Source organism: Lissotriton vulgaris, chromosome 2_1, assembly GCF_964263255.1.
Source record: "Lissotriton vulgaris chromosome 2_1, aLisVul1.2, whole genome shotgun sequence".
NCBI classification, from domain to species: domain Eukaryota; kingdom Metazoa; phylum Chordata; class Amphibia; order Caudata; family Salamandridae; genus Lissotriton; species Lissotriton vulgaris.
In genome coordinates, this window is record NC_141687.1 from 1,747,260,081 (window position 1) to 1,747,275,911 (window position 15,831).

The window sequence follows — 15,831 nt, forward strand, 5'->3', positions numbered from 1 at the left end:
CTGTCTCCTGACCTGGGCATTCCGTTGCTTGCTCTGATGGAAGAAGGCGTGGTCGTCTATGTGGCCTGACTGTAGGGGATTGCATCTTGAACTACCCTGCTCATACACCTTGTCATGGCATGGGGCGTATGCCTGCACTCTCACAGAAATTAGTATATGTCCAGTTTGTGGGGTTGACCACTAGCCTGAGCGATTCAAACAAACTTACTCAATGTACGTATGCAGCATTCAACTTCCCCCAATAGTCTGGGGCCATCACGGAGGTTCTTTCTTGTAGTGTGCTTCTAGCGACTTGAGGTATCTTGACAGTTATTGGCTGGTTAATGGGGGACCACTGTATGGGGGACCACTGTCTGTCTCTAACTCTTGAATGATTCCATGGGTGGCAATGATCTTCTCTATACTACGTAGGTCATCACTCACTGCCAACATATCGATCAATACAACCTCTGGGTATTTTGGGACATCCTCGATCATTATTAATGTGTGGCATCCATCAGGATGGCTGCCGAAATTCAAAATGGCGCACACCAAATGCCGCCGGGGTTCCTTCTCTGTTATGATGGGGAATGGTGAATTTGATCGCCTAGAAGCCTGGCACAGGATGCAACCGCGAAGTTCCACCTCCAACAATCCATTAGCCCAGGAAGCAGACTTTACTCCAGAGCCTGCTCTTTGTCTTACTCATACCATGGAGGCGAGTTGCACCATGTGGGGAACAAGGCTGTCCAATACCACCAGTCGTCCTTCTCTCAAAAGACACCCTTCTGCTCCTTCAGCGAGCTCATGAGTTACATTGCAGAGAGCCTTCAGCATATGTTGGGCCGGAGGCATTCATCTGGCCCACTGCAAGTCCCACAACCGCCAGACGAGGAGCCGAGGCGGAACGCTACTACGTCCAGTGCCACTAAGAGCATCCTACTGCATACTTGTCCCCTAACTAAACTAATGACACCACAGGAACCGACGTGAGTGTTAGTTTTCAGGAATACCGGGAAATCAGGAGTCGCAACCCTTCAACTATTTCCTGCCCTAATAACGGCGGACCACAGTATCATAGTTTCAAACAGCCCTGAGGAAGTCGTGGGTTACACATCCCAGATGACGAACCACGTGTTGGCTGGATCTCCTATGGAAAGGAAATTAAAACCTAAAGAATGTGCATATCAAACTTTACTGTGCTATGTCTATTACTATGAATAATGTATACTGATAACTACTATGTGTGCTAGGACGTGCAAGTAACTGATGGACAGATCTCTAGGGATTTCAACTTTGGGGAATTGGATGATCACATGAGCACCATAACGATATAGCAGAATAGAAACTTTACCGGTACCAGTGAGTGCCACAACCACACAAGGCACGTTCCTCCAAGACAGTTTTTAGCATTGGCCCACTGCACCTTGATGACTACCTAGCACGCTGTGGAGATCCCTTGTAGTGCCAGTAGCTGGCCGTCATCATAACTGGTCGTTTCTCTGATGGCTTTCAGCGTAATTGGTAGTATCCGAGGCTTTCACCTCATACGGTCGTATTCCACTGTGTCTGCTGCATCCTGTTCCTCTCGCGGTGTGGCCAACCTGGGGTGTTACGACAGGTAGTCAGCTGGATTGGATGACCCCTGCCTGCACTCATGACACAAGTCAACCTGAAGCTGCAGCACCCACTCTTCAAGTACTTTATTATGCAGTGAAGCTTCGCACCTCTGAGGCATTCGTCGGGGCTGGTGCCATCTTTACGCCCTGCACCTTTCCAGGGGCAGGGCCAACTCCGGGTGACATGAATTGATATCAGAAGAAGCTGATGCCATTCCGCATGATCTCACATTTGACTCTGTGGAGTGTCACTCCTTCCTCCTTCAGGAGTTGTAGCACGCACCTCATGTGAGCGTGGTGTTCTTTAATGGTTTTGGCGTATACAAGGATGTAATTGCTGACATTGATAACACTGGCTAGGCCTGCTAGTACTTCCCTGATTGCATTCTGGATAACCTCCGCGAAGCTGATTATGCCGAAATTAAGTCTTTTGTAGTGGCAGAGTCTCAAATGAGTGGAAAATATTTGGACATGCCTTGAGTCAGGGTAGAGTAATAGTTGGTGGTATCCCAAACACAGGTCCTTTCCCTAATGATGTTTTAGACTGTGGCCTCGAGGTACCTCTCCCGTTTGATGGTAGCATTGGGGAGGCGCATGTCAATACACAATCTTACTTGCCTTGGCTGCTTTGACTTTCTGGTGATCACTAACAGGGAGACCCTGGGCCCTCCACCATTTCTATGATATCGACTGTTCTGGTTTGAGTGAGCTCAACTTCCATCTTGGGTGGGAGGTGAAACACAATGCGTCCGTGCCTAAGGGCAACTGGCTTGATCACGGGGTCGATATGGAGCTACACTATTTTGTCCTTCAAGCACCCAAAGGTCTCAAACAGGTCTTGGAAGTTGGCCAATAGGTCGTCAATGGCCGGTAGGTGCACTTGAAAGGTGATTTGTGACAGGGCTAGTTGCTCCACCATGCAGCAACTCAGTAGCATTCCGACCACATCCTGGGTGATGGAGACTGGGGTGGGCATCTGATGGGTCCCGTGGGAGTTGACAGTCGTAAATTATTTCTGTCTGTATGCAAACACCTTGACCTTGGCCGGGCTGAGTGCTGGTCGGTGTGTCAGCATCACATGCACCGCCTTGATCATTGTATTGATTGCCGCCTGTTTATTAAGCAGCTGACGTCACATCAGCAGCAACCACTGACCTGCAAAAGCAGGCAGAAAACACTTGTGTCTCTACCCAGTTCCTCCGGAGAAATTGGTGCAATCCCTTCACTCTGGGAGAGCCCTTGCAAATATTACAAGCCACAATGGTCCAAAACCTAGGAACAGTCCAGCAACATACCCCACAGAACACAGCACAGCCACAATGGCAGGCTCCAGAGGGATTCGCTGCAAAAGCCCGCAGGCAGCACAGCTCCCCCGCCTCTTCCCCGTCCCGAAGGAAGAAAAGAAATAAACTGCCCTGGTGAAAGAAAGGACTTCATTTCTGTTGGCGGTGCTTCAGAGTGGCCACAGGGTGGCGATACAGACCATCAAAAGAGCAAGCATCTTCTATACTGACAGCGTGTAGCGTTCCTTAATTCATTTTTCTTCTCGTTTTATATGCAGCATATTACTACAGTTGCTTGATGTTGGTTACTCTTAAGCTTCATTCACAGGCTTCAACAGTCGTTATTTAATATCCCCGTGCCATGTCCATCTTGGAACGACAGCCAGGTGACACCGCGTATATAAAAGAACACTTCTTTAATTTAAATTAATAATGATTTCCAAGCATTTGAAGTTGCGGTTATTGTTCCTATTTTAAGAAACGTAATGTAACTTATTGCGATAATCTAATTACAGAAACACGTTAACGTAATATTTACCACCATTTGCGTTCCTTTTTGGATTTCATTTAATACAACCGGTGTTAGGATTGGCGATAATGGTTGGGGTAGTTGTGAGCATTAGGATTAGGGATAGTTTTAGGCTCATCATTAAGGCAAATGACAGCGTTAGGGTGATATGTCACTGTGGGTTGAGGATTGGTCTCGGAGCACTGTGCAGCCCAGGCTGATGTGTGTGATGCACTAAAGTATACAAAAAGGGATGGACGGAATGCTTGAATTAATCTCAGCCACTGGTAATTACTCTGGGCCGCATACGAATCCATTGCTATTTTGCACATCTGGTCACGTCAGTTTGGACCCAGACAGGTCCTCCCTGACCGGGACACAGGCAACCCAGGGCCGGTTTCAACCTAATTATGGGCTCATCAGATGATACAGTGGTGCATCTTAATGTATCCGCAAAAATGCCATGGAGTGCAGGCTGTTTGATGCTAGAAAACACTGGTGAGCTGTGTCCTGATCCTCACCAGTGTTGTAAACGGAGTCTAAAAGCCATCGTGTAGGGTGTATGAAGGTATATCCCATCTCAGTTTCAAGTAGGTAAGCTGTTAAGTGTGCCCACCAGGAGAAGCCTCCTTGCTGTTCAGCCCATACCTTCAACTGACCCTCCTTCCCCCACAAGCACTCAACAATCTACGTGACCTCACACACTGGCTGAGCAGCAGGGCCTTGGAACGCTGAGGAGGATGCATTGATACAACACATCTCCCTTCTTTAAAAATATACAATAAAGAAAGTTTACAATAGACAATATAACAGGACCGAAGATGGTAAACAATGAAACAGATCCATGAAATTGGATACACTAAAAAATGAACGTACTTAAAAACCACAACAATATAATCCTGCAATTAAAATCACAACACTAGAACAGAGCACTATGGAAGAATGCATTGTAGCAGGGCCAAATCGGATTAGCATATAGCTGGGTCCAAACTGAGGAGGCATGGTATGCAAAATAACAATGGATTGGAAAGAGGCCCAAGTGATTACCAGCGGCTGCAAGTAATTCAAGCATTTCATTCATCGCTGTTCTGTATACTTGGTGTGCGCAGACGAGCATTCTAACAGGGAATAGAAATCTAAGTGATGGGGGATTAGTGATGGTCATTTCAATGTCTCTGTTAGGAAGTTGAGGTGCTGGGAGGATGCCATAAAGGGGTGTCAGTAATGATACGGTTTAGTAATGATGATCAAAGTAATGTCTTATCTGGTATCAATACCTCCGACCCAATTTTTTTAAATATTTTAACACAGCTCAAAAGTACCCAATTAATTCCTCCTCCCATCCCCCGCAGAGAGGCACGTGTTAGCAAAGACATCCGAGAAAGAGTCTACAGAGCCTTTGACCACCACCAGAGGCAGCCGAGGAGCACGCAGGCGTTAGATCCAGGGAAACGACATAGTAAAGGGATTTCTGCTTCTTCATTCTGGGAAATGTGCTGTACAAAGGACTCAAGCCTTACCAACCCCACCCCACCCCACTGCAACATTAGCTACTACATACAGAGCAGTAAGACCCTTCTTCCAGTGAACTGTGGAAGTTATTCGGCTCACCGACCTGCCAACTCACACCGTGCCACCATGTGGCACATAATATTGGCTCCCTTTACCCTTCACACAGTAACCCAGAGAGAAGCCGATAGCACACAGTGGCAGGGAAAACAAGCTGGAAACCAGGTTTTTCTTGTGGGGGGACAGGAGGGGGTTTGGTGGTAGGGAGGGGGCAAAAGTTTGGATCTCCTAGGTGCTTCTCTGCATGAGGCCACATTCCCCACCCCTTATACACAGATTGATTTTTTTAATTGGCAGGTCTGGGCTCACATCCTGCTGTAAGGGGCACGTATGCAACAGTAAGGCCACGGTCTCTACTCAGATCTTTGAAAGCTCTTGTGCTTAGACCAGGGTGCCGGGGGCGTAAGCGCAGTGCTAGAAGTCAGGTCGCTATGGACCATCGGATGGACCAGGCAAGCACATACCATTTCTCTTCAGGAAGTGTAGGGCGTCCCGATATCCTTGTCGGCACATATCCTTCATCACCTGTGGGAGGAAACAATACAAAAGAAAATCACTACTGAGATCAGTAAGCTAAGAAAGAACACACAGGAGGAGCACACGTCATCAGGGCTTCTGAGAAAGGCTTTCTTCTGGTGTGATTACAGACGCCACCCATCATCCATCCCAAAGCAACAAACTGACAAGGGACTCGCTGTAAACTCCGAGACTACTCAGACGTACCTTATCAACTTAGGGATCACACATTGAATAACTCCTGTAATGGATCATCTGGGCTATGCACGTGGCCTCCACCTCACTTTCACTACAAACCAACTAACTGGCAAGCTACAAAGAATCCAGAATTTGTCAGACACAGTCCTTAACTTAAACAGAATTGACAATGATATGACTATTTCAAAGACTTAACCTGGCTACCAGTGCCAATGAGAATATATTTCAAAACCCTATGCACAGCACACTGGAGGAGTGGTGTGGCTCACTGGTTAGAGGCGGCAGACCCTTAAGCAGAGAACGGCCCAGGACCAGGGTTCATTTCCCGACGCGGCAGGGGCGTGGACCAGGGTCAAAACTGACTCGATAATTCTCACCTCGGTGCCTACTCTAACCAGGGAACACAATCGGCAACTCTGGGCATTAAGCTTGCCTCATCTCTACAACGGCCCCTCACAGACGCCAGGGATGCCTGGTTTCACCTTGGAGATACCCAGAAAGGGACCATCTCACAGGGAAAACCAAGACGGGTTCCCCAGCGGTCTTCAGAGCCAGAATACTCCATGGAGTCGCAGTGCGCTTTACAAGTACACCCACATTTACATTTTACATTTACTAGGCAATTCATGGGATGGGGCCAAAGTTCACAATCCAAACTTCGGCTGTAAATCAAAGTGGAAACCTTGGGTAAAGAAAGGCCCCACAACGATTAATGTTGCCTTGCAAAATATCCACATTGATGGAAGTTCCTTCTCTGTACAGACATGCAAACTTTGGAATATGCTCCCAGAGAAGATAAGGCCCGTCAACAGCTACTGAGACTTAAGAGAAATAAAGGCTTGACTCTTCCCGAACTCTGGACCCAGCGGAGTTCGAGACCCAGCCCTGACTGGTGTGTATGTTCACCTTGCAATACTGAGCTCGCATTCCTATCACCTAAAGCAGCATGAATAAGACACATGTACATGCTGCCTGGCTAAGCCTTGAGCACACTCTCCATGCCTCATGCATAGCACCAAAACACAACATGAAGACTTCTTACTTCAACCACCACCCTTGGTCCACCCATGGACTACACTTGTAGTAATTAGTCATCTGACTGCCTCGACAGCGCTTTGAGTCCCTGTAGAGCTCATTAACAAGCCATCTTACATTCATAGTCCCAGACACACTGCCACGGACCTCTACCAACAGTATAGAATATATCTATTTACAAGTGAAATGGTCTCAGGTACATGGCAGCGTACACCATGGTAGTATTAAAAAATTCTATGGAAATGAACTTTACTGAACTGTCTTACTGTGCGCTCTCCTCTACACATCCTGGCTTTTCTATGCAAGCACCGAAAAGCCACTTTTAGCCCATTTGATGCCCCCACTGTACAGTACTTCTGCTTCAACAATTTACAAATAAACTAATCCTGAGGCATACTAAAAATTCTTTATAGGGGACTCAACGCACCTCTCAAACGACGTAAACCTCAGTGACTGCTGGCGCATCAAGGTGAATGGGACGGGGCTAAAGGTGGCAGGCACCGTTATTATAGATGCTTGCACCATGACAAGCACTCTTTCTATGGATACTAGCGGATCATGATGAACAGGACTGGGTTAAACGTGGCAAGCACCCTTTCTATAGATGCTGGCAGATCCCCTGCCTACAGAAATCCTATATAAATACCAAAATGATCCCCTAAAACTGTGCAAGCAAGGAATACAATATGGGGTGAGCTATAGGTACAGCCCGTAACTGTGACAACGAAAACACTGCAAGATTGGACTTGAGCAGGGCGAGGACAGGGTCACGAGGCAGCAGTACACCTTATTACTTTAGCCTCACACACAATGGGTATAGGAGTTCTGTTGAGGGATGAAGGCCCTGGCATGACTTGTTACCTGTGGCTCTGGTGGGAAGAGGGCTTTCGAGAGCCGGTACAAGTTGCTGAGGTTGAACTGGATACTCGTGTTGGTGACGCGCAGTTCATGGAGGTTGGTGCAGCTGTCCCGGGGGCAGATATCACTTTCCCCTGAGAATGGAGATACTGTGATGGTGTTCTTCAACTCATATTGAGGCAGATTGTCTGAAATTCCTCCATCGACGTACCTCTGGAAAGAGAATGGCAATGAATGGTCAGGGACTGAAAGCATTTCAACACCTTCTTTACAAAGCACTGGATCATTCTACCTTAGCCTTCTGCCCACTAAGGGGACTGAAGACATAAACCAATAAAACACAAATCCCATCATTGTATTTCACCCCAAAAAGAAACATGCAGGCCCCATGTACTATATATTAATTGTGGACTGTATTTGAGGTACACAGTATACGTCATGGGACCCGCGTTCATATACTCTGAAACGCCAGGGCAAGGGATATATCAGCACCATCACCTCCAAGGAGTCCCTAGATGTACACTGTATACCCAAAAACTGCAGTTCATATTTTATATATAAAACCCGACAATGAACACTTTCCAGGCCAAAATACTTTCACTTTAAAGTACAAGCATTATAGAATAGTAAATGCCGACTTCTTGAAAGTTAACAAGTGGTGAACATGAATAGGTGCTGGATGGAGTTGTTTGTTGTGTTGCTTGCTTCAGTTGTTATTTTGTGTTGGGTCTGTGTTGTAATATTTTTTCGTGTTGTGTTACTATGATCTTTTTTGTGCGTTGTAATGTTATGTTGTTGAGTTGGTGTCGGTATTTTGTGGTGTTTTTTTTCTCCATGAAGCAGGGGGTAGGGAGTGGGGAGGGGTCGCGAAAAAAGGAGGCAGTGGCCCAAAAATCTTTTTCCACATGCAATTTCCCATAGGAATTTTGAACAGTGCAACAATCAGATTTGTCAGAAAGCTAGATCTTTACCCAGAGAGCATGCTTTTTTGTGATTTGCTGTAAATCTGTTCAATAGTTTTTGTAAAATGAAGGTTCAAAATGTATTGACATTTAAGTCCACAGTACTTTCGCGGTATTACCGAGGAGTACCATGGCGCTGCGAGGTCAAACACATGGTCTGACTGGTTGGCCACAAAATGAAGAGAAATGTTCCAGTCCCCATTACCCATATCATCAAAAACACATACAAATAGAGCATACTGGGCAAGGAAGGAGTACCCAGACACTTTGGGTGTGGGTGGATCGCAGAGGGACCACTCCATTCCCCCAACCCCCCCCGTCAAATGAAGATTCTTTTTTTTGCATGTATTTTTCGCAGAGGTACGGTGGGGAACGTGTCCATGGGACTGTCTGTTGACCACACACACATTACACCTAACACCGTGAAACACAACTACACCCGCACATTGAACGCCCCCATACCCACAACCACAAACTTGAGCAGCAGGTGAATTCTCACCCTCCCCCCCTTCAAAACCTGTGCCGGCTTTACCCAACAGTTGGAAAGAATGTTTCACAGATTTGCTTCGCAAAGTTTCGATGTCTTTTCCATTCTACAACTGGTACAAAATTACTAAATCAGTGAGCCACACATTTTAGTCTTCTGTGCTCTTTAAGTAGCTCGGTTAACAACACCTATTCTCATATGTGCCTACAGGCATTTCAGTTTCTAGAGAAAAGGATATTCTTTTATGAACCACCATTTTATTCTAGGCCTCAAATCTATTCCGGCTGAAGAGGAAAAGTGCGGCAGAATGGAGTAAACAGAGTTAATTAAGGGCAGAATTCTCAGAAGAGGCTGCAACATTGATGTTTTGTTTTGTTTTACACCCTCGCCCGATTAAAGGAAACTCAAGTTACCACACTTGAAGGCCCGTTCTACCATGACTCTTACTTTGGGATAAGATACAGGGTAAAGTCTTATTTCATGTTTTACTAATGATACCCTTTTTTGTGATATTGTGACAATGTCCCCTTCCAGCTGCTGTATCTGAGAAGTGGTCTTCTGCTTGTGCCATCTTGTTGATAACTCATCTTGGGAAAATACAGTGTTATGGATATTGTGTTACCTGCTTAGCAGTTTTGCAAAGAAGTAGAGTTACTATATTTGATGATAATTAGTAGGAGGATTTCCACACTTGATTCCAATCAATTAACTTAATTGAAATATCTGTTCGATCTGTTACTGTAGGGTAGCATGAAAGTATGTCACCTGCAGAGGGAAGCAGACTGGTCTAAGCTGAAATCAAGAGGTTTCATTGAAAGGCCAATAGCCATTAACCTAATCACACCAAGTCCACCCAACGAGAGGGTGGCTCTGTCCCGGCGCGGGAGATTTTCAGAACCTCTCAAGTCACAGCCACCCCCCAGCTCTAAATGCAGTTTTAGATGAGCAGGCCTGCCAGCAAACCTCTGAATTTCCCATCACGTCAGCTTGTTGAAGAGACAGTCATTTTATCTGAAGCTGTATTGTACACATGTATGAACATTCTGTACGTACCTAGTTGTGAACAAGTCTCACTTCAGTGCCAGATCACATACTGTATCAGCTGTACACAGCCCGAAAAGATTTTATCAAGGATACAAAACGTTTTGGAGGCCAGCCGACAGCATGTACTCAAACAAGTTACAATGTAGTTTTAATTTGAAATTCCACGATATCTTTATTTAAATGCAATCTCCCCATTACGTTCAGCCCCTGTATGAGGCATCACCTAACCTGCACCCTGCCCAGGAGTTGAAGAGAAAAATGTAGTCCCACGCTACCGGGGGGCCTGGATGTTATGTAATGTTATGTTTAAATGATTTATAAAAGCGCACGTCTACATGAGGGTGTCTTGGCACTAGGTGTAACTGAGAACAAGGAGGGCTTGGAAGAGAGAGCCTAGGTGTTAAAAAGCCATGTTTTGAGCTCCTTTCTGAATGAGATCAGGGTGGGCAGAGCTCGAATGCGAGGGGGGAGTTAGTTCCAAACCTTGCAGGTGGAGATGGTGATGCTCCTACCTCCCCAATTGGACTTGCAGACTCTAGCAACCTTCACAAACTTGGCTCCAGAGGAGCAAATCTGTCGGCTGGGGACAAAGCACTCAAGAGTGTTTCCGAAAAGCAGGGAATGAGTTGTGCAGTAGCGCCTTGAACTTAATCCGGCTTTTCACTGGGAACCAGTGCAAACGTCTAATTTTCTAGGAGGCTGATATAAATTTGGCAAATTCTAGCAAGAGTCTAGCTGTGGCGTCTGAACCATTTGCAGTTGATTAAGAGTTTTTCATGCATATTGATATAGAGACCATTACAGTAATCTTATTTGAAGAGGATTAAACCTGCGACCAGGGTCTTTCTTGTATGTAACAGGATAAAGGGAGGATTTTCTTAATTACCCTGAGAAGAAAAAAGCAAGAGTAGACCTCCGCACTGACTTGTCGGTTAAAGGAAAGATTTGCGCCATTAAGGATACCCAGATTTCTGGCCTTAGTCACTGGTATCAGGGAATCCTACTTCGTCTGGCCACCATGTGGGGGATGAGTGGGGAGGGGAGGCGGGGTGGGGGGGGGAGAGATTTTCAAACAGTACAACCTCTGTCTCGTTAGAATTGAATTTCAGGCAGTGTCTGCTCTCAAGAGCTGATTGCTAGCATACAGTTGTGGAAATGAGCAGCTACCTCGGACCTGGATTAAAAACTGAACAATGTGTATGTCATCAGCGTAGAAGTAAAGGAGAGGCCAAAGGATTAGACTAGTGAAGCTAACTCTGTCACATAAATATTAAAAAGGATTTGGCTAATAGAGGATCCCTGTGTGACCCCGTCAGGGAAAGAGAAAGCAGAGGATTCAGACTGACTGAGAGCTACAGATTGAAGTCTGTCTGAAAGAAAAGAGAAGATTAAAGCCAGAGCATTTCCTCTGATTCCCAGTAGCCTGAGACAGTCGATCAATAACCAATGATCGACCGACCATATTGAATGCTGCCGACAGGTTCAAAAGGATGAGTTCAGCAGCCCCGCCTTTGTCCAGAGCAACTCTGATTCCCTCTGTGGCTTTAACTCCGTGCTATGATCAGACCTGAACCCAAACTGGGTCTCATCTAGCAAATGGGTTTCTAGGAGATACCTGAACCTGGGAACGTCCTTCGAAATTTCAGCAAAGGAGCATTGTCTCCAGCAGTACAGTCATGGTAACGCCAGACTAACTATTAAAGGAATGTTTCCAATCTCAGTCTAAATGTGCGGTGTCCCTTCATGCCCCAACAGGATTCATGACTGCCACAAGGGATTTTTCTTGGAGACTTTAAACCCTGGTCACTGGAGAGGTGGTGAGAGATTGGACACCCACCCTCAGGCTCCTATTTCTGGTCCACACTTCACTCCACACACACACTGTAGCCATGAAGAGTGTTATGAACCAATTTATGAAGGCCAACAAGAACACATTGCTTCAGCCACTGCCTAAGTTGGGGAAGAGATCAGAGAGGCAGGCAACCCGAAGACACACAAATTGCAGAGGCTCTGCCCAGACCTCTTTCACTGGCAGTCTGGCATACTCTAGAGCTTTTATCATAAACCATGTTGGTGACTGACAGGTCTATTTCAGTGCAAGGACCCCTGCGTCTCACGTATGTTAATGGCCAATACACATCAAGATCATAAACAGCCCATGTGACAGACAAGATTTACTTTAAAATCTTAATGTGTTAGTAATTTATGTTTTGAAAAATATAATCTCACCATCTACAACCAATATTTTAATATAGGTCAATGCACGTCATGTTTTTTGAACAGCAAGGTTCCCAGTACTGGAATCTCATCCGCCCCACACCCCATTGGGTTTACTGAAGTTATATGCCTCGAGCCTGCCAGATGGGATCTGCATATGGCAGGCTTATGAGACAAATCCTTCCTTTATTACTTTTTAATACCCTTGGCATTTCAGCTTTGAATGAAAAGCTGGTGCGCCAATAGCCTCAGCAGCCAGGCATCAGTAGAAAAGCTTCCAGAGAAGAAATACTAACATTTTAATAATTGCCTTCCCTGCCACAAAACAGGTACTTTGCTTCTAGAGTCAATCCAGTGTGGAGTTGGATCTGAAGTCATGCAGGCAGCGGTACCCATCAATTATCAACTTTTTGTGACGAAACAAATGGTATCCTGAGCTCTGCTCTCCAGCCATAGATCACATTGTGCGTGCCTTCGCCCCACTCCTTGTCAGCTGCATTTATATCCCAGTTATTTATTTATCTCTAATTATCTTCTCTCCATCCCTTTTCCCGTCCTATACAAGTAGAGGACCTTGTATTCGTCAACAAATGATTGCTGGTGCAGAATTTGCATCACCTTGCGAGCCTCTCCCCATACTTTGTTCAATGCTTTAAATGCATAATCTGGAACTGAACGCTGTACTCCCGATTACCCTCCAAAACTGGATGCAATGCTGCAGAGGATGCCTCGAAAGCAGGAAATGTACTGTAAAGGAATAGTCTAGAAGTGGCTACAATATTACTACCTAGAATAACGCTCCAGGTGAGGCTTGCCAAAAATCAGCAGCTGTATAAAACATTGTCCTTTGTAGGTTTTGCCTATTGTATTAAATACATCACAAAAGGGGCTTACACCCGCCTTCCCTTCTTATTGGTCTGTGTGCTTGTCAATTTTCTTTTCCTCCTTTCTATTGGTTGTAGTTGTAGGCGTTCTTTTCCTGTGTTCCTTGTGTGTTTTTCCACTTATCAGGCTCCGGGGCCCAGGTGGTCCAGGTCTCTTCCACACGCCTTGATGGGGACAATTTTATTAGGTTATGGCTGCACAGCATTTATTTGCTGGGTCTGCAAGTATTTGAAGCATTTGTTGTTGATTTCACCTTGTGTCAGCACGCATCTCAACGGTCCTTAACAGCTGTATTATTTTTTTCCTTCCTTCTTGATGTTCCATGATTAAGCATTTACAGTGCTGTGAAGCCGTAATCCTACCTGTGGTATTGCTGCATTTTCATCCCATTGCAATCCTATGACAGGGAGGCTAGTTTGTAGCAAACTGGGTTTAATCTGAGCGAGCTGATGCGTTTTTCCCAGACAAGCCGCTTGAAAATACAGCCATACCTTTTCTTTCCTTTGTTCTGCCTGGATGCGCAGGCCGTGAGTGTGCCAGTGATTCACGAGTGGCTCGCCAGCTGATCGCCGTCAGCTGGTAGCTTTACACACAAGCGAGAACAGAATCTACATGTTTCCAACTGGCCTCGTTATTTTTAAAGGTTGTGCTAGCACACTTTAAACTTGCTGCAAATATGCCACATTGTCGCTGCAAAAGCGGAGCCATCAGCCAGGTGTGAAAACTGCAGACTCGTACACTAGGCAAAAACACTGAATGTGCGTGCGTAGGGCGGGTGCCATGTCAAAGCTGGCACTGAACTGTCCTGGGCTGTTTTTTTTTTACAATATCACGGGCACCGTAATTACATGTTCCTTTTGTGAATTCATGCCACTGTTCTTATTTCCTACTATAGGGTTTTAACTCAATTGTCTTAAAGCTATTCCATTCATATTCCTGTCACTGATGCCAGCTGAGTGCCAGCCCACTGCCACTATTGGGTGGGACTACATCCGTCTTTCTTGGTGTTCAGGACCGGTCCCTGCAAGACCAAATACATTGTTTATGGTGCTTCTTAGTGTTCTTCAAGATTATTTTAATATTAAAGGATCTGTCCTGCTTCTCTTCTTTTCTCTGGTTTGGTAGCTGGGCAGCTATTGCTAACAGCTCTCTCTCTGTGAACCTCAGTCCTGACTTGCGGCAGGGCCCACCCTGCAAGGAACAGAGTGGGCCCTTCCCACTCTGCCAGGAAGAGAGTGGGCCCTGCCAACTAAGGCACCGCCATTCTGATCTGCAGCATCCGGAGCTGGGCGAGCCACCAGATTAACGCAGAGAGCTCATCCGTCGGCCTCACTTCGTCGTTTAGCGCTGGGACGCTCAAGGGCATCCATGCGCTTTATAAATCTAATTTCATTTCATTTCATTTCAAGCAACACAATACATGCAGAATTTCATGTAACAATCTAATAAAGTTTCTTCAACATTCAAATGTTTTACCTGCGGGTGGTTTCACTTCATTCAGTACATTGGACTGTTTCACCGCACTGAGTGACCTTTTACAATAAGTATATTTCTAAACATGAATGTGAAACCTTAATTGCGCCCCTTCCCCACCCACAAAGCTCTGAAGAGGAGGCCATCAATGAACCAAGTGACGAGACAGATGTCATGTACCTTACATGTAGTGTCTGTTGCTATTTCAAGTGGAGTAACACGAAAGTCTGTTAAAACATATTCTAGAGAGGGTGTGTACAGCGCACATCCTAAAATGATGTTTTCAGGACTCTCTCAAACGTGAACTTAAAGGAACAGAAGGTACATGAAATAAAGCACCTGCCTACAATCACACATTTTGGTCAGGCAGGGAAGCTGGGATCGATCCTAAGTTTCCTGATGTGAAATCATGGCAGATTGGCCTTACTGGTAACGGGCAATTTCCCGGTGGGCTGGTGTCGTTTTTTCCTTGATCTGGGGCAGCTTCTTTGGCTCTCTTGCTAAAGGCCCGCTTAGCATTTGGTGCAGACCGTTACTTTGTTGCTGTTGTTTAGTGGGTCGGACCTGGCAATGTGAAGGGCACAGTCTCAGCCCCTCTGAATATCCGCTTCAAGCAGAAATCCAAACAGAATCGGCCTGCGGGCCGAAATGTGCAGTTTGTACATTTATAGCGCTGACGGCAGAATGTTACGGGAGTATGTCCACGATGTCCCTCTTACGCTCTAGCCTTCTGCAGTGCCTCCTAAAATTTAGCCCTCAGCTGGCGTTCTATGTGCTTGTGTTAGTAATCAATACTGAAAACCTCAGCAGACGGAGCCGTTTACCTGTTGCTGCCAAGAGGGTAGGTTGTGCCTTTCAGCCATCCGCTGTCTATTGTTACTTGCCGCCTGTCTCAGCAGCACAGATCACTGTTGGCACTGGCCCCGAGGATGCCAGGGATTGTGGTAGAAATCAACATTATAGAATTATGTAAACTGCATTACATTGTTTTTTGGGTGACGGGGGATAGTTGACCCATCAAGCTCTGAGCCAGTTGCAATGAGGGTCGTGAAATCCTGATCCACATACTACTTTCTACTAAAATGTATTTTTAATATTGCTATATTTGACTACTAAACAGACAGTCACAATTGCAGTTACCTTGGAGTTCACAGGTGCATGATTTCAATAGTGCAGCAGGTGCAGTGACACCTGGTCC

General features: G+C 45.8%; 1 protein-coding gene across 1 annotated transcript in view; it reads right to left on the reverse strand.

Annotated features, from left to right (window-relative positions):
- The window catches only part of PNPLA2 (patatin like domain 2, triacylglycerol lipase), a 59,466-nt gene that overhangs the window by 10,570 nt on the left and 33,065 nt on the right, over positions 1 to 15,831 (reverse strand). Inside the window, exons 3-4 of the mRNA XM_086957756.1 lie at positions 7,569 to 7,778; positions 5,423 to 5,483 (exon numbers count right to left, since the gene is read on the reverse strand). Coding sequence (XP_086813882.1) covers positions 5,423 to 5,483; positions 7,569 to 7,778 — 271 coding nt within the window. The remainder of the gene's footprint in view (positions 1 to 5,422; positions 5,484 to 7,568; positions 7,779 to 15,831) is intronic.